General features: G+C 37.7%; 1 protein-coding gene across 3 annotated transcripts in view; it reads left to right on the plus strand.

The window, feature by feature from the left end:
* Positions 1-24,031, plus strand: part of LOC120542256 (synembryn-A-like) — a 188,066-nt gene that overhangs the window by 138,401 nt on the left and 25,634 nt on the right. For all 3 annotated transcript variants that reach the window (XM_039774573.1, XM_039774575.1, XM_039774574.1), the window contains exons 9-11: positions 17,101-17,196; positions 17,308-17,452; positions 17,860-18,127. In XM_039774573.1, the coding sequence (XP_039630507.1) occupies positions 17,101-17,196; positions 17,308-17,452; positions 17,860-18,127 (509 nt within the window). The remainder of the gene's footprint in view (positions 1-17,100; positions 17,197-17,307; positions 17,453-17,859; positions 18,128-24,031) is intronic.

Here is a 24,031-nt window from a genome sequence, read left to right on the forward strand (position 1 = left end):
GTTTGTTCTCTGTGATGGACTGAGACTGGCATCTTGTTAAGGATTACCGTAGATACTCGCCTATTAGTCGACCTCGCAGATAAGTCGAGTGTATTGTTTAAGCCGAAAATTATGAAATTTGTTATGACCCGCGTATAAGTCGAGGGTAAAGCTTGACAGCCTATCAAATTCTTTGAATTTCATAATTATACCCAATGTACCTGGGCCCAGACTTTCAACATTTTAATCTTTGAAGAATTTTAGTAAGCCAAAATTAAAACTCCAAAAACATTTTTATTCATTTACTTACAGTTAGAATATTTCAATTAAATTCGTATTCAAATCCCTCGCATATGATAAAGTGGCCCAAAGTGTCTTCTTCAAATCCATCAAAGTCTGACTCTTGTAGGGATCAGAGCTTAAAATAGCAGCCTGACATCCCAATTATACTGAATGTGGGATGTGGGTGGAGTTGTCGTGGTTTTGGGGGGTGTAGTTTTGGGATTGAGTGTTTGTTGACGGCGTGGTGGGGCTCTTGTGTTTTTGGTCTCTGTTAAGCTAAAACAGGCACCTTAAAAAGAAGGAGATAATAAAGTCAACCATTGAGCAGTCAAGCCTTGTGTGTCACTCCCTGCTGTAAATTAGGAGAAGGGAACTCGGGGACAGGGTTTTACCCCAGAGCACGTTGCTCTGGCCCTGGAGCTTCACACCACTGGACACGAAGAAGGAGAAGCTCCCTGCGTCACCCCGACCACGGTCCGGAGACAGGCAGGAAAGGTAACACTGGGGGCTCCTCCGGGATTATTCCTGCCAGCACTAGTGAGTGACACGAAGCTTGTAAAACTAAAAGAAAATTGGTGCATTCTCTCGGTGGAGTGTGTAACTAGGAAACTGTGAATGGCGACAAAACTAGGGGTAGACGCTGACCTGGAAGCAGAGTTTTCCAAAGCCACCGCAATTAGCACCAACCCCTTTAGGACATCGCCCACGCAAGAGGAAACTATGTCCCACCGTTTTCCACTAGTAAACTGGGAGAAAAGTGTCGAGGATGGGATTGTCGGACGCGAATGTGAGCGTTATTGTAACCCTTTCGTACAGACGGCGTGGACTGAACTCTGAGAACATGTGGACTCGGTCGCTATAAAGCCTGAACTGTTTTGTGAAGAGCATTACTCGCCGATTCAACCGCACACCTCCGGTACCAATCCATTTATTTCGTATGTAATAAACAAAGATACTTATGACAGCGGGATTGAGACCCATTCATTGATATTGCGCTTTAAAATCCGGTGCAACTTATGGTCCGAAATACTGTACGTTTCTGGTTACCGCCATCTACTGGCAGCTAATGGTATGTTTGTTATCCAAAACCTGCAAAAGCTAATGCTCAAATTCAAGTGCGGTATTTCACAGTTTAAAAAATTATTTAATGAAATTAGTGTTGCCCCGTGGATAAGTCGACTTTGTGTTTTTGAATTAATTTTAAGGCATACATTTTTCGACTTATACATGAGTATCTACGGTAGTTCCCAATTTGTGACCACTGCCATTGACAAAGACGCTTGTTCTCCCAAGATCCTTAACTAAATAAACAGGCTAGTAAAACAATTTCAGTTCTTGTCAATCAGAACTATTTTTTTGTTTATTAAAATATATCATCTATTTCCAGAGGTGCTCAAAACCAGCAATGTGTTTAAATTGTTATGTTACTTCACCTTTCAAAATCTGCTTTTCTTTTTTAACCTTGTTGGTGTTAATACTGTCTCAGGCTTGGACTTACGTGCAGAAACAGTTAACCTTGAGTGAGACTTAGGGAAGCCTCTTACGATCTGATATACAGTGTTAAGTCCAAGTAAAGCTTGGGGCAGTATTCTCTTGCCATCTAGTGAAGAAGATAAACTCAGAAATACAGTGCTGCCTCATACTTCAAATGTTCCAGAGTTCAAATGCTAAATTCAAGAGAAATACAATCCAGGGTTTGAGTGATGCTTCTAGTTTTTAACTGTGCACAGTGTGAAAAAAATGCAGCAAAAGATGTGTAAAGTCATCTGTTATACGCCCATGTTTTCTCTCACTCTAGCGTTACGCGCATGTGTTTTTAGTGCTTTTTTTCACTTTATTTTTGGTGCTATTAACCATGGCATCCAATTCAGAGTGTATAAGCAACAAAGCTTAAGATGAAGGTTGTAGCATTAATGATTGAGGTGAAAAAGAAACTTACGACGAAGTACAGTCATTTGGCGTGTTTATGGAAGGATACCCAACCCGCCCTTCCCAACATTAACCTTTCTTTCCCCTTTACCAGCCACTAAGGACACCATCACTCCTCACTAAGTTACATTAAATCCAATTTTCATTTTATTTTACAATGTTTACACATTTTATTTATTGCTTTCATTTTTTAATTTATTATTTAGGGCATTTAATTGTGTCATTTTTACCTTAAATTATGTGTATTTGCTGGTTAAGGTTATCAAAATTGGTATTGTTTAGGGTTAATTCACTTTCCATTATTTCTAAATGGGAAAATTTATTCGGACTTCGAACAGTTAAGAGTTCAAGTGGCCTCCTGAACTGAATTAAGTTTGATATATGAGGCACCACTATATTTCTGTTCGCTCAGCCACTCTATGGTAACTCTTAAATATTCATAAGTAGGGTGGAGCCTTCAACTAAAAACACAATGTTATGTAGGTTAAAAGCTAAACACACTGGAACATAGATAGATAGATAGATAGATAGATGCTTTATTAATCACAAGGGGAAATTCATATTGCTTGAATTGAGTGATAATAATCGTGATGAATTGGTCATCTGACGTTGACACAAACAGTGAAACTGACAACTGTTTGGTAGATTCAGACCTGGCAGAATTTGCTGATGTTTGTGTTTGGTGACAGCTTGATACTGCTGCTGACAATCCTGCACATTCCAAATTTCCTATTTACTGGTAACCCTGGTCTAAAGGGGTCTGTAAGACATGATTATCTGGACTGTTTTTGACTGTTTCTTGATGATAATCTGGTGGAGAAAATAGCTGTCAAAACAAACTGCTATGCTGAACAGTGTTGGAGAAGTCAAAGAAAAGAATTTGCCTGTCCCAATCACTGACAGCTAAACATACTGTACCTTTCCTACTATATTTATGTCATGTTTGTTCATGTTGATGTTACATGTAATTAGATTTTTCTTGCTGAAAAATTTTTATTTATTTTTTTTCTCCAGCCTTTGGAGTTTTTTTTTTTGTTTTTTCTGTCCACCCTGGCCATTGGACCTTACTTATTCTATGTTAATTAATGTTGACTTATGTTTATTTTTTATTGTGTCTTCTATTTTTCTATTCTTCATTTTGTAAAGCACTTTGAGCTACATTTTTTGTATGAAAATGTGCTATATAAATAAATGTTGTTGTTGTTGAAAAAAAAAAATTTTTTGCTTGTTTTTCTGGAGGTAAACATAACGCTAAGGAAGTTAAAGGTTTTAAATGTGTGTGTGTGTGTATTAAACTACTTTTTGCTTTTTAGATCTATCTCTTTAAATATTATTTTTCTAGTTCCCTGTCTTGTTAGTCTTTTCAAGGTTTTCTTCCTCTCCAGTAGGTAAGCTCTAATGTAAGTGTATTAAATGTGTCCATGTGTCATTTCTTCCTACTGTGGAGTATACTGGTTAGGCTCTAAGCTGCACCAAAAGTTCATGCTTACCAGTAATTACTCCTCTGAATGAGCCATATTTAAAAGGTGAATTATTCCGTAATTGTATGTCAGTCAGTTTAGCTTCAGCTATACCGTCATAAAAATAGTCTTATAGGAGATTAATTTGATAGGATATATTTTGTAAAGTTTTCAAAACAGGGAGATTTTAGAAAATCAGATATTCTGAAAAATATAGTTACTTTTGTAAGGAAGAGAAAAGAAATCAGTTTATATTTTTTGTTTATCCTACCTACTTGTCGTCTTCTTCTTTCGGCTGTTCCCATTACGGGTTGCCGCAGCGGATCATCTTCTTCCATATCTTTCTGTCCTCTGTTCTGTTATACCCATCACCTCCATGTCCTCTCTCACCACATCCATAAATTCGCTTAGGCCTTCCTCTTTTCCTCTTCCCTGGCAGCTCTATCCTTAGCATCCTTCTCCCAATATACCCAGCATCTCTTCTCTGCACATGTCCAATCCAACGCAATCTCGCCTCTCTGACTTTGTCTCCCAAACGTCCAACTTGAGCTGACCATCTAATTTACTCATTTCTAATCCTATCCATCCTTGTCACACCCGGTGCAAATCTTAGCATCTTTAACTCTGCCACCTCCAGCTGTCTCCTGCTTTTAGGTCAGTGCCATCATCTCCAACCCATATAATATAGCTGGTCTCACTACCGTCCTGTAGACTTTCCCTTTCACTCTTTCTAATACCCATCTGTCACAACTTACTCCTGACACTCTTCTCCACTCATTCCATCCTGTCTGCACTCTCTTTTTCACCTCTCTTCCACAATCCCCATTACTCATTCACTATCTCCACATCATCCAACCTCTTCTCTCTCTTGTTCTCTTCATTCATCAGCCTGTCAAAATACTGCTCGCTTATGAGTACATTTCCATCTTTATTCTTTATTACCCTAACCTGCTGCACATCTTTCCCAGCTCTTTCCCTCTGTCCTTCAGATCAACTCTTCTGCATAAGATGTAATCTACCTGTGTGCATCTTCCTCCACTCTTGTACGTAACCCTGTGTTCCTCCCTCTTCTTTAAATACATATTCACCACAGCTAAGTCCATCCTTTTGGCAAAATCCACTATCCTCTGACCTTCTTCATTCCTCTCTTTGACACCATACCTACCCATCACCTCCTCGTCTCCACTGTTCCCTTCACCAACATGCCCATTGAAATCCGCTGCAATCACCACTTCACCGGTCCCTTGGGTACACTGTTCATCACTTCATCCAACTCACTCCAAAAATCTTCTTTCTCACCCATTGCACACCCAACTTGTAATGCATATGCACTAACAACTTTCATCATCACACCTCCAATTTCCAGCTTCATAATCATTACTCTGCCTGACTCTCTTTTCACCTCCAAAACACTCTTGACATACTGTTCCTTCAGAATAACTCCTACCCCATTTCTCCTCCCATCCACACCATGATAGAACAATTTGAATCCACCTCCAATCCACCTGGCCTTACTCCCCTTCCATTTAGTCTCTTGCACGCACAATATATCAACCTTTCTTCTCTCCATCATATCTGCTAACTCTATCCCCTTACCAAACTGCCAACATTCAAAGTTCCTACCCACAGTTGTATTCTCTTTACTTTCCTCCTCTCCTCCTACCTCCGGACACATCTCATTACTGGTGGCGGTCGTTGTTAACCCGGGGCTCGACTGATCCGATATGGAAATTTGTATTGTTGTCTGCATATTGATTTGGCAAAATTTATCCGGGCTTGGGACTGGCACGAAGAAACACACTGGTTTGTATATCCCCTGTGGCTGGGGACCCTCTAATGTACTCATTTCTAGTCCTATCCATCCTTGTCACACCCAGTGCAAATCTTAGCATGTTTAACTCTGCCACCTCCAGCTTATCCTACCTACTTGTAGCAAAATAAAACCTTGGAAAGATTCACACCGCCTTTGACGGTAATTTATTTATTTTTTCGGTGGGGGAACCCAGGAACACACCAGGCCTTGGCCCAATTCACAGACACTACCTTACAGAGACAAAAAAGCAACCGGTAATAAAACAGAAATAGAAGAATGTATTAAACAATTAGAAAAGAATCTAACTATACAAAGTACAACAACCCCACCCCTGTTTTCCTTTATGGTGATATATAATAAACACAAATTCAACAATAACAAACTACTAACAAAAACCACACATAATGAAGTCCATATATAATGAAATGATGGAGATAGATAGTCCAGAGATCAGCTCGCTGTATGTAAAGATCAGTCCTACCAGAATTTCCTGCTGAGATGATGACATGTGAATGGAATCAGGAGCGCTCCTTTCTTTGCAGGTTGACAACAAATCTTTATACAGTCCTCATGCAGCAGAAAGACACAAGACAGTCCATACAACCAAAACAGGAGTCAATCCAGGACAGAACAAGAATCTGAAGGTAGGAAAGGAAAGTCAAGCAGAAAGATAACTCTGACACGAAACAACAAAAGACTTCCCTCTCCTCGGTATAACTGGCCTCCTTTTAAATCCTGTGCTGGCCACCTTGTTGCCAGTAGCCCATGCACCCTCAGCAGATGGCCAATTAGAGCCACTGCTGGGAGTTGAAGTTTTCACTAAACACTAGTGCCGCTACAAACTGACACTTAAAATATTTGGGATCCATTATCTACCCTGATTTATCCTCTTCAGGGCCATAAGGCACTGAAACCTCTCCCAACAGGATGGGATGGGATAGCAGCTTATTACTGCCTTGTCTTTGGGATGCAAAACCACATTTCAAGAAACAACTGTGTTAAAATAGGATACTCCACAGTGACCCTAGTGCAATTTAAAGCCAGGCCTTAAAAGTTGCATGATAACAGTGCTACTCAACACATCTTCTTGTCACTCATATTTGGAGCAAGATATAAGAAAATATGAATATCATACTTTTTTCCTTTATAAATATACTTCAAAATGCCAAATCAGAACTCATAAAAGGCATTGCAGATTATAAATGTTCATTTTTCTACAAGAATGTGTTAAATGTAAATGATTCAAATGTTAAAAAGTGGGTTCATTTTTTTCCAACTTGGAATATCATCAAACAAACCATTTGTTGTAAAGACTGTTTTAGTGTTAAACCATATGATAAGCACAGCACAGAAAATCTGTTGCTTATGTAAATGATCACCATACTGCCACATTCCTGTTTGCTTTCTAAAATGACAGGGCTCTAAATTCACCATGATCCAAATAAACACATAATTGTCTCAATTACTTGCCTTAAAATACCCACAGTTCCTCAGACATTTTCACTAAATGCCCCAGCAAAGTCCTTTATCACCAAAATGATGCATATACTGTACATCAACAAATGGGGACATTAATTTGCACAACAAGCTTTACAAAAATGTTAAAAGGGCAAATTTAATGGAAGATCAGTTTCCTTTTCAGTTTCTGTGATATTTATGAATACATTTGTAAGTAGTGTATCTATAAATAAATATTTTCTGCAAATCTAGCCAGCAATCTAAAATCTGTTATTTTACTGTTTTTTTAGTTTTCCAGTATGAATCTAAACCAAAGGTTTTTGGTCATTCTCCTTAAGCATATTTGATAAATTAATTTATTGATTTGATGAATACAATATATAGCAATATATCATTATGTACAATGAGTAACAGATGAAATGTATAGCCTTGGGAGTTTTTTGACAAGACATAAAGCTTCATGTCACAATCTTACATCAAAACTGTTCTGCAGCTGTGTAAAGAGCATTGTTTATTTCACTGATCTGAAATTGCACAGCTTTGGCACAGCTGACCTCTCCCAGTAAAGATGGCAGATTGGTTTTACGCTAAGGCCCAATACGTGACCTGTTAACAATTTCCAGCTGGTGACTCTGTTTTCAAACATTAATATATCAGACAAACGCTTATGTGGCCATTTTCAGTCCTAGTTAATTTAAACTCTTAGCCTTGGTCTCACTTTGAAAGCATGCTTGTCACAGTCCACTGTGCAAGTCGGACATTCTGTTTTATTCATTTTGTATTCATATTAATTATTTTAGAGCTTGCATTTGTTTGCATATGTTAATTAAATGGATATTTTTCAAATTGCATGCTCCCCTGTCAAAGTTGCATGTAGGTTTTTCATTCACTGGTAAAAAGAATGGGCAGGGTTCACCATTACTACTTTTATTCCCATTATTATCCCATAATTGGAAATTGATTTGGTCAAATAAATCATGAAAATACATCTGGCAATTAGAAACAAAAAAATACACTGTAGTCAAACAATGTACATTAAACATATTCATTTTATTTGTTCAATTGTGGTTCTTGTTGAGTGGCTGATTTAATACTGTACTAAACAGCCCATTTCCCAACACTATTAATGATCTCCCATACCATTTTGTTATTATTCTTCAGGGTTCTATCACTTTTCAGATTGTTAAATAAAATTTATAATGCATAGAAAGTTTAATCCAATCTTTATTGATCATAATATGTTATATGGGTTGGAGACGGTGGCACTGGCCAGAAAGCAGGAGCTGGATGTGGCAGAGTTAAAGATGCTAAGATTTGTACTGGGTGTGACGACGATGAATAGGATTAGAAATGAGAACATTAGATGCTCAGCTCAAGTTGGACGGTTGGGAGACAAAGTCAGAGAGGCGAGATTGCGTTGGTTTGGACATGTGCAGAGGAGAGAAAAATCCTCACTTCTAACAAGAAAAGGAGATGGATAAAGCAAAAGAGGATGCAAGCTTCTGTTCCAAGATAGCCGCTTCCCCCAGGAAAGCAAAGTCAGTCAGTCAGTGTCAAGTGCCCCTTCAATGTAATAGTAAACACAGCACAGAGGGAAGTGTGTACGTTGCAACAGGTACACATGTCGTAAATGTAGAAAGGACGGTCCTTGGGTTTGTGGGAACTGTTAACATTTGAATCTGATGATTGTGTATAGCGCAGAACTGACCTCTCTGTACTATTCTTTCCTCTGCATGTGCTGGAGTACAAAAGAAACAGTACTGTGCACCAAAAAGTGGACACTGGCAAGATCGAAAAAAAAAAATGCGGTCACTAATTACAAACGCAAGAAGGTGTGCGAATGAATATGAATAATATGAATAATGTTGCATCAATGCCACAATGTTTTCCAAAATGTACTATACAGGTCATAAAAAGATTTATTCCAAATATCATATATACTGTGTGGTATATATACATATATACATAAGGTGCTATATGGACGTCGACCTGACACAGACTGACAACAGAGGCACGTGTAAAATAAACAAAAATACTTTTAATTTTTCTTCACCTGTGGGGCACGTCTTCCCCATAATCCCCACAGGCACAACACAGTCTCAAACAACACCCAAATTAAAGCACACTAACACACACTCTTCCTTTCCACCACTCCTCCCAGGGCAGCTTCGTCGTCCTTCTCCTAACTCTGGCCCTTGAGTAATGGCTGCAGGCTCCTTTTGTAGCCCTCCCAGAAGTGCTCCAGGTGGTAATTGGTCTAATTAGGCTGCACTTCTGGGTGTGGCTGCATTCCAACCCACAGAGGCTCGTTAAGTTGTGCGGCTCCGCTGGGTGGTGCCCACGTAGCCCAACAGGTCTGAGTCCTGAAGTCCCACACCTGTGGCCCCGATGTAACCCAGGAGGGTTGTGCCACCACATGTTCCAGCAGACGTAGAATGCATCCCATGGCTGCTCCCCTGGATCCAATGTTGAAGGGGCGTCCCAGCCAGGCATGGGTCCCGACTGTCCCTCACAATACCAATGTCTCTGTTTCTTTGTCAGTGTGGCTTTGACATCATGGACCATAAGATGCATACAAATTCAGCATGAGCAGGAACACTCAATAAAACTGAATAAAAAAAAATAATTCAAGTGACGGTGAGATATGAAAAAGGCAGATTCACCAGTGTTTGTGTGTCAGCTTTTATCCCTCCAGATCAGAGAATTTCCAGTTCCATTGTCTCAAAACACCACTCACATATACAGTTATTTCCAGTTTCAGATAAAAAGTAAACATGTCAAATCTGGGCAGGGGTGGGTGTTGTCTCCTGATTGTGACTGATAGAATAGAAGTGAAGAAAAAAAAACGCTAACTTTTGCAAGTACAATAAATTTACACCGACAGTTACAGACACAAATCAAGTGTATGTTTTTGTTGTATAATATTAACAATAAAAGCAGCTCACTACTCAGAACGGTAAATTTGCCAGGGAGCTGGTTTCCAACTCATGACCTCCGGATTATAAGTCGACAGTTCTAACCACAGCACCATGGAAACTGTCGTATTGTACTTGCACCTTTTGTGAAAGTGTTTATTTGATATTTGGCCATCAGCCTTCACATATTATACAGTTCATGTCTACATTTTGTTATTTATTACTAAAACATGAAAACGTTATTAGACAAACAAGATGACAAAAAGAATTAAGTTTTCACAGACTCTAGAAGAAGCTCAAAAAAGCCTTGAAATCAAGAATACTGTACTCTGAAAAAGAAATTCAATGAGGCAAACAGAAGCTGTTGCACATGTGAGTTTTAATTCTATTTGAAATTCAGGATCTACGACAATCTGGGTAAATGCAGGACGACAGGAAATACGAAGCAAGAAATGTTGAACACAACTAAAACAGAAACTTTTTTCATGTAATGACAAAATACTTACGTGAAGTGTATGATGTGTGAAATCTGAAGCCCAAATATCAAATGAACACTTTCACAAAAGGTATAACAAAACAAGTGCACATTTATTCACAAATATAACCAAAGAAAAAGAAATAATTCGATTTACATTTTGCTGTCAATATATAAAAACCAAAACCCAAATATCAATTGCATGGCTGGTTTAGAGGTAAGAACAGCAGCTTCTAAATAAAGAGGTTGTAGGTTTGATCCCAGGTCTATTCCGCAATTTCAGTTTTGAGTAGTGGGCTGCTTTAATTATTACTATTATATAATAAAAACATACATTTGATTTGAGTATGTAACAGCCAATGTAAAGTTTTACAACTTGTAAAAGTTTGGGTTTTTTTTTTTATTTGTTTTGTTTTTTTATTCAGTTTTATTCTCTCAGTCATGTTCACGTGGTACAACGAACTTGCATCTCCCTCTCTTAGTTGGTTGCATTTATCTCCATTTTTTTCACAAGAGCAGAGTTCAACATTATGTTCAAAATTTCTTGCCTTGCATTTCCTGTCATTCTGCATTTACCCAGATTGTTGTAGACACGGAACACACGTAAAATGTATGTATTCCAAGTAACGATATATTATTTACCCTCTACAATACCAAGCACCTCATTCTGAAATAAACGTGGGAAAGCTGGGAGAACTTCAGCTGTGTCGGTGGGGGGATAGGATAGCAGGCCGCTTGCTGCTTGTGCTGACTGACACATTTGCAAAACAAAGACGATGATGAGGAAGTGCAAGGGAATTTAAGGTGGCCTGGCATTGTGACTTTTTTCATAGGCTTCAGGGATTCTAGAGTTCAATATCTCAAAAAGCCTCACATGAGGAGGATAATCGTAAACCCCGGCTTGTGCACAAATAGACTAACTAACTAACAAATGTTCCATAGAGCAAACAGAACAAGAAAGGCATTGTCAAAAATGCAATCAACAACAAACAAGTCTCAAAAAACACAAGTAATCATAATCCTAAGACAGAGCAAAAATCTATAAAATATAACAATAATACTCATAACCCCAATTCACATTCACAAATGATTCCCTATTGACACTAGAATTACCAGAGCCTACGAGAAAACTTGCAAATCCGGCCCACCTTAAATTCTTTCTCACCTCTCCGTCAGTGTCTTTTTTCCTGTAAATGTGTCGATAAGCAGCCTGCTATCCCTCCCCCCGCCCACCGCCGCAGTTCAATTCGCAAAGACGTTTCTCAGTGCTCAGTGTTTTCTTCGTGTGAAGTGCTGGAGCTTTATAGGGTAAAAAAGTACATTGTCATTTGGAATACATATATTTCATGTGTGTTCAGTGTCATCAACAATCTATGTAAAAACATTGTTAACACATGTTTTAGTAATAATTAACAAAATGTAGACATGAAATGTATAATGTGTGAAGCCAGAAATACAAATATGAAATAAACACTTTCACAAAAGATACAAAATATAACAAAAAAAGTGCACTTTTATTCAAGAATGTAACTGAAGAAAAAAGAAACCAGCTTACGGTAGACGCTTGATATGACAGCTTGCACGGTGCAATGCTAAGAACTGCTACCTTCCAATCAAGAGGTTGCGGTTTCAATATCAGATGTTTCCCAAATTTACCATTTTGAGTAGAGAGCTGCTCTTTTTTTGTTTATATCATACAATAAAAACATACATTTGATTTGCGTCTGTCAATTTATATATTTTTTTTTTTTTCAGTTTTATTCTCTGACTCACATTCAAGCTTCCACCCCCTCCCCCCCATTCTGACACCGTTTTCAGATAAAGATGTGATATAACAAACAAACTTGTTTTTATTTTATTCAGTTTTATTCTTGAGTGTTCCTGCTCATGCTGAAGGCAGCTACTCCTGCAGGTAGGGCGACTCCCCTGTTGTGAAGCCCGATGGGAGAAGCAGGGGATAGGCAGGTAGAAAGAAGAAGGCACCATGCTTTGGATTTTAAGAGACCGCTTCCAGCCACTGTTTTAACCTTGTTTGCATTGTTTTTAAAGTACTTGTTTTTTTACTAATGGATTTTAACTTCATTTTTTTTTTGATTATTTATTTAAAGAAGTCTTTTGATACACTGCACTTTATTTAATTTGAAAACTGTTTTGTTGTTTGCTGGTTTTAAAATACCTCTCACCTTCCAGGAAAGAAGGAAGTGCAAACATATAATATAAAGAAGAACTCAGGATTAAAAAAAAAAAAGGATTTTATTTTAACAGGCCGGTTAAACCATTGGCAAGTTAATGTGAGGCCGGTTAAGAGGGATTGTACTGTAAGTGTCTTTAAATGTAAAGATTTATTCAAATGATATACAAAATACAAAAATTTAACAAAAAAAAAAAATATACTAACAAAAAGGAGGAAATATAGGTTTTTCAAAAGCAAACAAATCCAATAACCTTTAATCATAAGTAATACCTTAAGTGAAGCAGCGATCAAAGCCAGGGAATACAAGAATAAAAAGAAACAAAAATCACAACAACAGGTATCCAAACAAAGATGCAATGCCAAACCTGTTGAGCCTTCAACAAGTTTGGTTAAACTGCTGCTGGGATCAATACCCCCACTCCCTCAGTAAGTCACCCCACATGCAGGCAGCAAGGCAAATAGCAAAACATATTAGGTACATAATTAATAACAATAAAATGAATAAATTTAAAATCAACATAAATCATATTACATAAATAAAAGCCCAAAAACAAAATGAAAAACTGAAATAATAACATAACATGAAAAACTTTATATACTAAAAAAGATTCAGTAAACCACAATGGAAATAACTGCAGGTGAACCATAACACTGCCTCATATATCAAATAACCTGAATGTGAATCCCATCCCCAGTTGTTGTTGCCTCTGTGGAGTTTACATATTCTCCCAGTGTCTTCATGGGTTTTCTTTTAGAGCAGAGTTTCTTCAAGGATGAGTGGTTGCTGATATGTGTGATGGATTGCCACATGACTGTGTAGCCTATTTTGTCTAAGCCAATAGCAAGTGATGCACTGCATTCTATTTACCATACTATTTTGTGGAAGTATGCAAAACAATGCTGTTTTATTTCTACAGCACGAAAATGTAAAAAATATTCCCCACGATATCGCCTACCCATCCCACAACCAGTAAAACAGTCAAACTGAGATAACTGACAAGGAAAGACACATAAGAAATGGAGTAAGAGGGCAGAGTGATAGACAAGCTTGTATGATGAATGGACCATAGTGCTACTTTGAAATGTCGAAACAAAATTCAAAGGTGCTGCCCAAGAATGTAACAATTTTCAGGGTGTTATGAAGGCAGAGTGAACTGAGTTAGGGTATATACGTAGTATAGTAAAAGCAGTTTCATTGATCATAGACAACTGGTTGGTGTTTCATCACATGTTTATTATTATGGCACACTTTGAGTCTGTTTGGCCAAACAAGATTTTGCATAAACTTTAGTTCCTTCTCATAGCACAGTTTTAAATTTCATTCATAGTAAAGCACTTTTGTTGGACCAGTGAGAGCTGTAAGAACAATAGAAAAAAAAAAACAAATGTGAGACAGAATGTAGGGCATTCAGTACAATGTCGGTCAGAAGCATTAAACATTTGAATCTGGTCAGTTCATCAAATTATTCATCAACATTTATCCTGTCACCATATAAAATATAAATAATGCATACGTTTTTACAAATAATTGAGCAACATTTGTACTTAGTTTGTTGAATTGTTAAATGAAATGTGGAAAATGTTGAACTATTTGTGAACTTGTTTAGAAAAATATATTGTTAATGGTGAAAAAAGTTATTTAAGACAAGTAAATAAACTGCATTCGTTAATTTTTTTCCAATAGTTTATTACTTATTCAGTGCCACAAATTAAGTTAAGCGATTGTTCATATTATCCTTTCAAAAATCATCATATCTTTGCACCACACCCAAAAAACTGATTTCTCTCCGATTTACCATTTATTATATATTACTATTTATTTACTCCTGTTTACTATTTATTTTATTTTATTTTTATATATGCCACAAACCTTCTTTTGGATGATAATTATTATTTTATTAACAATACATTTGCTCTTCATTTTTCTCTTTTAGTAATATTCATGTAAGATATGTGCTTGAAACAAAAGTATTTAGTATTTTTTATTTTATGGCCATTGTTATTTGTCTATTTATGGCTCTGATGTCATTATGATCATCTTCTTGAGTCCTCAGTATGGTAATGGTTTTCTTATTTGGGCTGCTCACTTCTTTAGAGAACTCCAGTTTTCCTACCATGTTCCCAAGACAATGTCTGTGTTTAATTGGTGATTCCAAGTTGGGCCTTTGTGGAGGTGGGTATGTGTATGGGTTCTGCCTGTAAGCTCTGTTCAGGAAAAAATTGTGCCAATGTGCAATGCTGCATTTTATTTCTTGATGAGATAATGCAGATGATAAAGACAATGTGTTGTACACCATAGTAGTAGTAGTAGTATTTGTATGGCTGGATAACATGCAACACATACCCACCCTCTAATGCCACGATAAACAAAATTTGATGTTCCCATTTCCTGATGCTTTGTTGGAAAAAAAAAATTGCGGTTAGTACTAAAGTATGTACAGAATTGCACAGTGACTGTAACTAGTGCCTACTTGATCTGACGTCAGCAGTTTTTACCCTGCTGTCTGAGTTCCGCTTTTCTTTTAAATTAAACTGGATTTTCTGTTAAGTACAGGAGTATAAATCAGATTTTTTTATTGGTAGTCTTTTTTTTATATTTGCTCATTAGGTTTGATTTTACTTCTTTTTTAAAACTGTATTTTAGTTTAATGCTGGACATCAAAAGGTTGTAGATGTCATTCTATTAGTTGCTAGTTATATATATATACATGATTATCTATCTATCTATCTATCTATCTATCTATCTATCTATCTATCTATCTATCTATCTATCTATCTATCTATCTATCTATCTATCTTATGGCCGTTTTCTATTTCTGAAGTTGGGGTTAAGCTGACTGTGTCCTCTTCTGTGTACTTAAATTTTTGTAATTTTCCCAGGTTTTATCAGGAGCAGGTAGAGCTAAATGAAAAACATTGAAGGCATAAATTATGAAACAAAAGTGTCTGGCTACACAATACTAGTTTTGGCTGAGAATGCAATAAAGGTCTTTGTGAGCACCCACATTTTCAGCTGTCTTCTTCCAATCATCTTTAATATTAGCTATTTATGTTTAGATACTAGGCTACCTAGAAACAATGATCATTAAAACAATTCTGATTGATGTATCCATGATTATAGATTAATAAATCTACACTACTTCACAAGAGAGAATGTTAAGCACACAAAATGATTTATTGTAAAAAGATACCAGTAGCAGAAGTAGCAATTTTACTAGCTTATTGAGTTGATATCAAATAAACCACACTGAACAGTAAAGCCTAAAATTTCATTATATTATGATCACAGACCAAAAACAGCAAAAGTAATTTTGGCTGTTGCAGATGTTTGGGACTGCCACCATTTTCTTACTGATCATGGAGTGTACTAAAGTGAATTTAAGACAGCATGTTAAAAGGGAAGGGCACTTGTGATTTCCACCTCTGTATCTCAGCTTGCCTTTGCATTGCACTTCTCTATAATCCCTACAGAGGGGGGTCTAGTATGTCAAAAAAAAACAGACATAATGCATTCATTCCACTGGTGAATATGAGAAATGATATTGGCATCTGTAAGACCATGCTATGAGAAAAATGATTTACAGTGGTACCTCGGTATACGTCCGCTTTGGAATAAGTCCAACTTGGTATACGTCCTGTTTGAACGCGAAAAATTTTGCTTTGTATACTACCTTTGTTTGGAATAGGACTCGCGTGATAGAACACTGCGCGCTACCCTTGTTTACCTCTCTCGAGACAAAGCCTTGACTGCCCACAAGTGTCAGTATGTCAGTTGCTAGCATTCAGTGAACAACCCGCACTATAACTCTAAGTGAATTTTCACATGATTTTGTGTTCTTTCGCATAAATTTGAATTGATTGTTGAAAAGTATGAAGGTGGCATGCATATCTGGGACATGGCTGCTTCATACCGTATGCCGAGAACGACAGTATCTGCGATTGTGAAAGACAAAGACGTTATTAAAAAGTAAAGTAAGGTTAAATTTTCACTTATTTCATCTAATTGCTTTTGTATTTATGTATTTTATTATTAAGCAGTGTTTAAATTATTTTATACATCCCCATCAATGTATCATATGCCAATAACAATAGAATTTTTTTTCATGGGAACGGATTAATCATTTACCCTTTATTTCTTATGGGAAAAATTTGTTTGATATAAGTCAAAGGATCTGGAACGGATTAAGGATGTATACCGAGGTACCACTTGTTTAAATAGCTTACATTAGCCCTAATTACTGAAACATTTGAATTTCAAGGCCACAGTGTAAAACTGGCAAAAAGATGACGGATATAGCTAAAAAAAAACATTAAATAAAGCTATGACAGAACCAATAAGGTGTGTGCACATGATGCATGCCCCCCTAATTATTGACATACTAAAGAAACAAATTAGTATTCAATTTACAGAAGTAAGCATTATATTTTGTTCAAATGTTTCTTAGCCCTTTGACCCAAACTTGATGTTTCTTGGATATTTCTTACCTTAGTGATAACTTTGTAATACAAATATGTTTTCTGTTACCTGTCAGTGTATTTTGTTATAGTCCTATAGCAACAATATGAAGTCTAATTAAGCTTAAATCATGTTTTAGGCCCAAAAGCTAAAGGAGAGAGTAACTCCAGTACTAAATCTGCTAACAGAAAGTGCCAGAGTCCACAGAGAGACAAGGAAATTTTTGAGAATGAAGGTCAGTTTATCTTTTATATTAGTATTATATATTATATTATTGCAACTTAAATTTTTAATTTGTTTCAAATGTTTTTAACAAATTATATCATCAATCCTTTAATGAATCAAGATCTTGCCCCCTCTGAGAGATGTGCACACCCGCCCTGAGGTGGGCTCTACTCTGCGAAACAAGTTGGTGAGGCTTATGACTCATGTGGACACTGATGTCAAGCAATGTGCTGCTGAACTACTCTTTGTCCTTTGTAAGGAGAATGGTAAGAATCAGGCCACAATCTGTTCATCTTTCAGTTTTTATGTGTTATGGCAAGTGGAATATTATATTGGAGCTTGTATTATTGTTTTGTGTTTTTAAGGGATTTTTCTGGGTACTCCACTCCACTTCTAAAGGCAATCTATTAGTTTCATTGCCGTCTCTAACTTGTCCAGTGTAAATGTAGTCTTTCTTTAAGAAGTGCTGAGAAACTTGTCAAGGAATGACTGCTGCCATGTACAGTGTTGGCTGCCCTGTGATTTCAAATTGCATTGCAGTAGTACAAGAAAATTAATAAACCCTTGTTAAGCAGACCCGACTGAGAGTATGTATGTCTGTTTTTCCTATGGTCCTTAGGTTAATGTGAGTGGTCTGTGTTATTACTGACTTTTTTTTTTATTTTTCTTGTAGTATCTCGCTTTGTCAAGTATACTGGCTATGGCAATGCAGCTGGTCTCCTAGCTGCTCGTGGGCTGCTAGCAGGTGGTAGAGGAGAAGGCGTGTACTCGGATGAAGAGGAGGACACAGACACCGAGGAATATTTGGAATCTCGAAATAGGATCAACCCTGTCACTGGCCGAGTTGAGATGCCTCAACCTAATCCCATGGAGGGAATGACTGAGGAGCAAAAGGAAATGGAAGCCTTGAAACTGGTCAGCATGTTTGACCGTCTGTCCAGGTATCATTTTACTTAATGCTCTTGCAAAAGTTACCAATTTGTGAACTGTAAGTATGACAAATATCCAATGCAGTCTTGGAAATTTGCAGAATTGTCAGGTCCATGCTTGTTTGAATATCTTCTTTATATGGGGAGTACACTTTTTATTAGTACTGAGAAATTTTTGGCTAATCTAGGAACATAACCAGGAAAGCAAGCTTAGCTTCAGTTTGTTGCCAAATTTTCTTTTGCTGATAACTTCCAATTTTGCATCCTCACAGTGCCATACAAATTATTTGGTTACCTATACCTGTTATTCTTCATGTAAAGAGGTGGTTTTTAATTCATCTATCCGTGATAGTCTGGGTTGGCTTGACACTCCCTTGTTGCTCCCGGGAGCCTCTTGAATCAGAAGTGTTGATTGTCATTTACTAAGATGGGCCAGGAAATGAGGACACACACATGCAGCAAAGGGTATGTACAAAAAAAGTGGCAAGTGCTTTTATTTAAGACAATGCAAACCACAGTGTTCAAAAAGTGCAATACATCCAATCTGTAAACAAATCTATACTAATACAGTGATCCCTTGCTGTATCGCGCTTTGACTTTCGCGGTTTTGCTCTATCGCGGATTTTATATATAAGCATATGTAAATGTATATTATGGATTTTTCGCTGATTCATGGATTTCTGCGGACAATGGGTCTTTTAATTTATGGTACATGCTTCCTCAGTTTGTTTGCCCAGTTGATTTCATACAAGGGACGCTATTGGCGGATGGCTTAGAAGCTACCCAATCAGAGCACGTATTACATATTAACTAAAACTCCTCAATACTATAAGATATGCCTCCTGCGCGGTGCTCGATTGTTTGCTTGTCTCTGCCGCTATCTCACCCTCTCTGACATTCTCTGCGCCTGACGGAGGGGATGTGAGCAGAGGTGCTGTTTGCACAGAAGCTGTTTGCTTAGAAGATACGGACGCTCCTGTAAAAAATGCTGAAAGGCTACCTTCGCATTGACCCCTTCATTGCCGCTGCTTTATCGCGGTGCTTGCATACTTAAAAGCGCAACAGCCCAATTGATTTTTCATTGTTTACTTTACTCTCTCTCTCTCTGTGTTTGCACAGAAGCTGTTTGCTTAGGAGATAGGGACGCTCCTGTAAAAAGCGCAACAGCCCAATGCTGAAAGGCTACCTTCGAAAGGCTATTGATCCCTTCATTGCCGCTGCTTTATCGCTGTGCTTGCATACTTAAAAGCGCAACAGCCCTATTGATTTTTCATGTTTACTTTACTCTCTCTCTGACATTCTCCGCTCCTTACGCGCACTTTGAAGAGGAAGATATGTTTGCATTCTTTTAATTGTGAGAAAGAACTGTCATCTCTGTCTTGTCATGGAGCACAGTTTAAACTTTTGACTAAAGGGTGTTATTTCATGTCTAGAGGGCTCTAATAATGTTAAAAACGTATTTAGAAGGTCGTAAACAGGTTTTCTATGCTCTAACTGTGAAAATATTAGATTTATAAATAAAGAATCCTACTTCGTGGAAATTCATTTATCTGTCTGGAGCGGATTAACCGCGATAAACAAGGGTTTACTGTATAACTGTGCGGAGAATATTTATAAACAGTGTGGGAGAGTTTCTAAGGGCTTAAAATATATAAAAATAATCATACAAACATATGGTTTCTACACCTATCGCGGGGGGTTCTGGAACGCAACCCCCGCGATCGAGGAGGGATTACTGTAAAAGGCAAAGCCCTCACTGACTCACTCACTCACTGACTCACTGACTGACTCACTCATCACTAATTCTCCAACTTCCCGTGTAGGTAGAAGGCTGAAATTTGGCAGGCTCATTCCTTACAGCTTACTTACAAAAGTTGGGCAGGTTTCATTTCGAAATTCTACACGTAATGGTCATAACTGGAACCTATTTTTCTCCATATACTGTAATGGACGGTCGTGGGGGGGCGGAGCTGCGTGTGACATCGTCACGCCTCCCACGTAATCACGTGAACTGACTGTGACCGCAGTATGTAGAAAAGAAGGAAGAGCTCCCAAAGAGCGCTGAAGAAAAACGCCGAATACTGTATTTGCGAGATACAAGTTTAATGAGAAGACACAAGGTATAAACGAGACTTTGGATCACTTTGTAACGGAGTTCGAATTGCTGTAGCGAGAAACTTTTAAGTGCCGGGTCTTAGCTAACATTAAATAAAAAAGCCGTGGACATCGCAACATCACACAAGAGAGCAGCTCACGTGAACTGACTGAACGCAGTACGAGTGATCACTTCCATGCATCAAACCAGTTCAAAAAACGCATTACACAATTGACAAGGTGATGGATTTATATGTCGTTCTTTTATAAAACAGCGTCGAAGCTGTGTAAAGGCTGTTTCACAAAAACCAGCGGAGCGTCTTATATGAGCAGGCAGTCAGCTAAAGAAGGGAATCAATAAATATCTATATAATCTTAATAAACAAGCAAAAAATAACGTACAAGCCGCGGATTAAATAAAGGAAATGGGTACCTGAACAGTAAAGTAAGTCTCGAATAGCTACACAATAACTATAAGAATCGTAATAAACGAACAATAAAACAGTACAGAACCGCGAAGCAAGGAGAAACGATGGCCTTATATGGCGTTCGTTTATAAAGCAGCGGAAAAGCTGTGTGAAGGCAGCTACACAAAAAAACAGCAGAGCGCCACACTCTGAATGTATTCCTGGCATCACCGTTATACCCTCTGATCTCCCATTTCAATTGAAATGCCTCAAATTTCCAGTAAGGCTCTGCTTCGCGATGACAGTAAGTCTCAGGGACACACCCTACAAAAGGTTGCCATTGATTTGAGGCAACATTGCTTTCCTCCTGGACAAAACTATATGTTGCATTCTCAAAAGTAATATATATATATACTAGCAAAATACCCGCGCTTCGCAGTGGAGAAGTAGTGTGTTAAAGAAGTAATGAAAAAGAAAAGGAAACATTTTAATAATAATAACGCAACATGATTGACAATGTAGTTGTGTTGTCATTGTCATGAGTGTTGCTGGCATATATATATATATATATATATATATACACAAACATATATATACAGTGGTGTGAAAAACTATTTGCCCCCTTCCTGATTTCTTATTCTTTTGCATGTTTGTCACACAAAATGTTTCTGATCATCAAACACATTTAACCATTAGTCAAATATAACACAAGTAAACACAAAATGCAGTTTTTAAATTATGTTTTTATTATTTAGGGAGAAAACAAATCCAAACCTACATGGCCCTGTGTGAAAAAGTAATTGCCCCTTGTTAAAAAATAACCTAACTGTGGTGTATCACACCCGAAGTTCAATTTCCGTAGCCCCCCCAGGCCTGATTACTGCCACACCTGTTTCAATCAAGAAATCACTTAAATAGGAGCTGCCTGACACACAGAAGTAGACCAAAAGCACCTCAAAAGCTAGACATCATGCCAAGATCCAAAGGAATTCAGAAACAAATGAGAACAGAAGTAATTGAGATCTATCAGTCTGGTAAAGGTTATAAAGCCATTTCTAAAGCTTTGGGACTCCAGCGAACCACAGTGAGAGCCATTATCCACAAATGGCAAAAACATGGAACAGTGGTGAACCTTCCCAGGAGTGGCCGGCCGACCAAAATTACCCCAAGAGCGCAGAGACGACTCATCCGAGAGGTCACAAAAGACCCCAGGACAACGTCTAAAGAACTGCAGGCCTCACTTGCCTCAATTAAGGTCAGTGTTCACGACTCCACCATAAGAAAGAGACTGGGCAAAACGGCCTGCATGGCAGATTTCCAAGACGCAAACCACTGTTAAGCAAAAAGAACATTAGGGCTTGTCTCAATTTTGCTAAGAAACATCTCAATGATTGCCAAGACTTTTGGGAAAATACCTTGTGGACTGATGAGACAAAAGTTGAACTTTTTGGAAGGCAAATGTCCCGTTACATCTGGCATAAAAGGAACACAGCATTTCAGAAAAAGAAAATCATACCAACAGTAAAATATGGTGGTGGTAGTGTGATGGTCTGGGGTTGTTATGCTGCTTCAGGACCTGGAAGGCTTGCTGTGATAGATGGAACCATGAATTCTACTGTCTACCAAAAATCCTGAAGGAGAATGTCCGGCCATCTGTTCGTCAACTCAAGCTGAAGCGATCTTGGGTGCTGCAACAGGACAATGACCCAAAACACACCAGCAAATCCACCTCTGAATGGCTGAAGAAAAACAAAATGAAGACTTTGGAGTGGTCTAGTCAAAGTCCTGACCTGAATCCAATTGAGATATATATACATATATATACACATACATATCTTCATATCTATATATATATATATATATATATATATATATATATATATATATATATATACACATACCTTTCTACATCATATATACACACATACATACATACATCACACACACAAACATATATGTGTGTGTGTATATATATATATATATATATATATGTAGATAGGGTGTGTGTGTATCTATATATATATATATGTATTTGTATGTATGTTTGTATGTGTGTGTGTATAGCTTTGGTCACTGAGTGCAAGGGAAAATAATAAAATATAGTGTATAAGTTATTAAACAGTAAAACATTAACGCTTTTAAGAAGTACAGGTACATTGAGCACTACTGGAGTGGTTATGGTAAACTACATTTTAAAGACGGTATAACACAACAGGTAAGTAGTACTAACAGCAGCTAAAATGTATATGGATCATCTCTCGGTAGTAGATCCCTTTTGAAAGGCGCTACACGACGGCTGTGGTATAGAAATTACATTTTCTATGTGAACGTTCAAATTTGTGCCTCTGGTAATGTGCCTTACCGGCATTTAAAGAAAATTAGTTTTGTGTCCTCTGCAGTGTTAAGAGAGAAAGGCTTTGGTTTGGGATAAAATGAAAAAGGTGTAAAGAAAGGAAAGTTGCCTTTTCTTTTATATAGTATAGAGAGATGTGTTCGCTGACATTATGATCGCTTTTGGGGACAGTCGCGGTGGGTCTTGTGTAGACTGGTGAGACGCCACTGCCATTAATCGGCTGTGATGGCACTGTCAGTCCTCCACTCGTGTGTGTCTTCATAATCCGAGCTGGCGACCTCATAATCGTATATCGTGCAAAAGAAAGTGCAAATCGCCTTAATATTAGTTTGCCGCGGTGTAGAAAAGGGGTCCCGTGTTTGCACTTGTCTGGGCTATAGCTCAGGGGGAGGATGAAAAAAATTATAAGTGCTCACTTTGACTTAAGGCAGAAGCACAGTCAGCGTCTCAAAGGCCGGAACAGCTATGCGCGCGCGCCGGCTGCTCGACTTTTGCTGGGCAGGAGACCCCAGTTTTGCAGACACGCTCACAATATCAAAAGTCTCAGCTTTTGGAGGTCATTCATATATATATATATATATATATATATATATATATATATATATATATAGCAAAATACCCGCAAAATACCCGCAGTGTGAGAAGTGTTGTGTTAAAGAAGTAATGAAAAAGAAAAGGAAACATTTTAATAATAACGTAACATGATTGACATTGTCATGAGTGTTGCTGTCATATATATGCCTGCCTAAATAAGTCACCTCGCCAGCTCTTACTTTTTACCGTTCATTTAATCATGGCTAGTGGCGGAAAAATTATAAAATGGAAGGAGGATGGCTTTACCAAAACAATTATTGATGGCGAATCATAAATTTATTCATAAAGCTTGAATTGGTGATCTGTTTTTCTGTGTTAACCTCATATTTTTTCATACTTGTTCTCAAACTAAGGTGGTGCAAGGGTAAAATGAATCGGGATGCGCTGATCAATGTAATCGGTGTACCAGAAAATCATGCATTGACAAAAGCTCCCCTTTGCTTGTAATGCAAAGTGTGATTAGATGCA

Source organism: Polypterus senegalus, chromosome 13 (genome assembly GCF_016835505.1).
Source record: "Polypterus senegalus isolate Bchr_013 chromosome 13, ASM1683550v1, whole genome shotgun sequence".
Taxonomy (NCBI): domain Eukaryota; kingdom Metazoa; phylum Chordata; class Cladistia; order Polypteriformes; family Polypteridae; genus Polypterus; species Polypterus senegalus.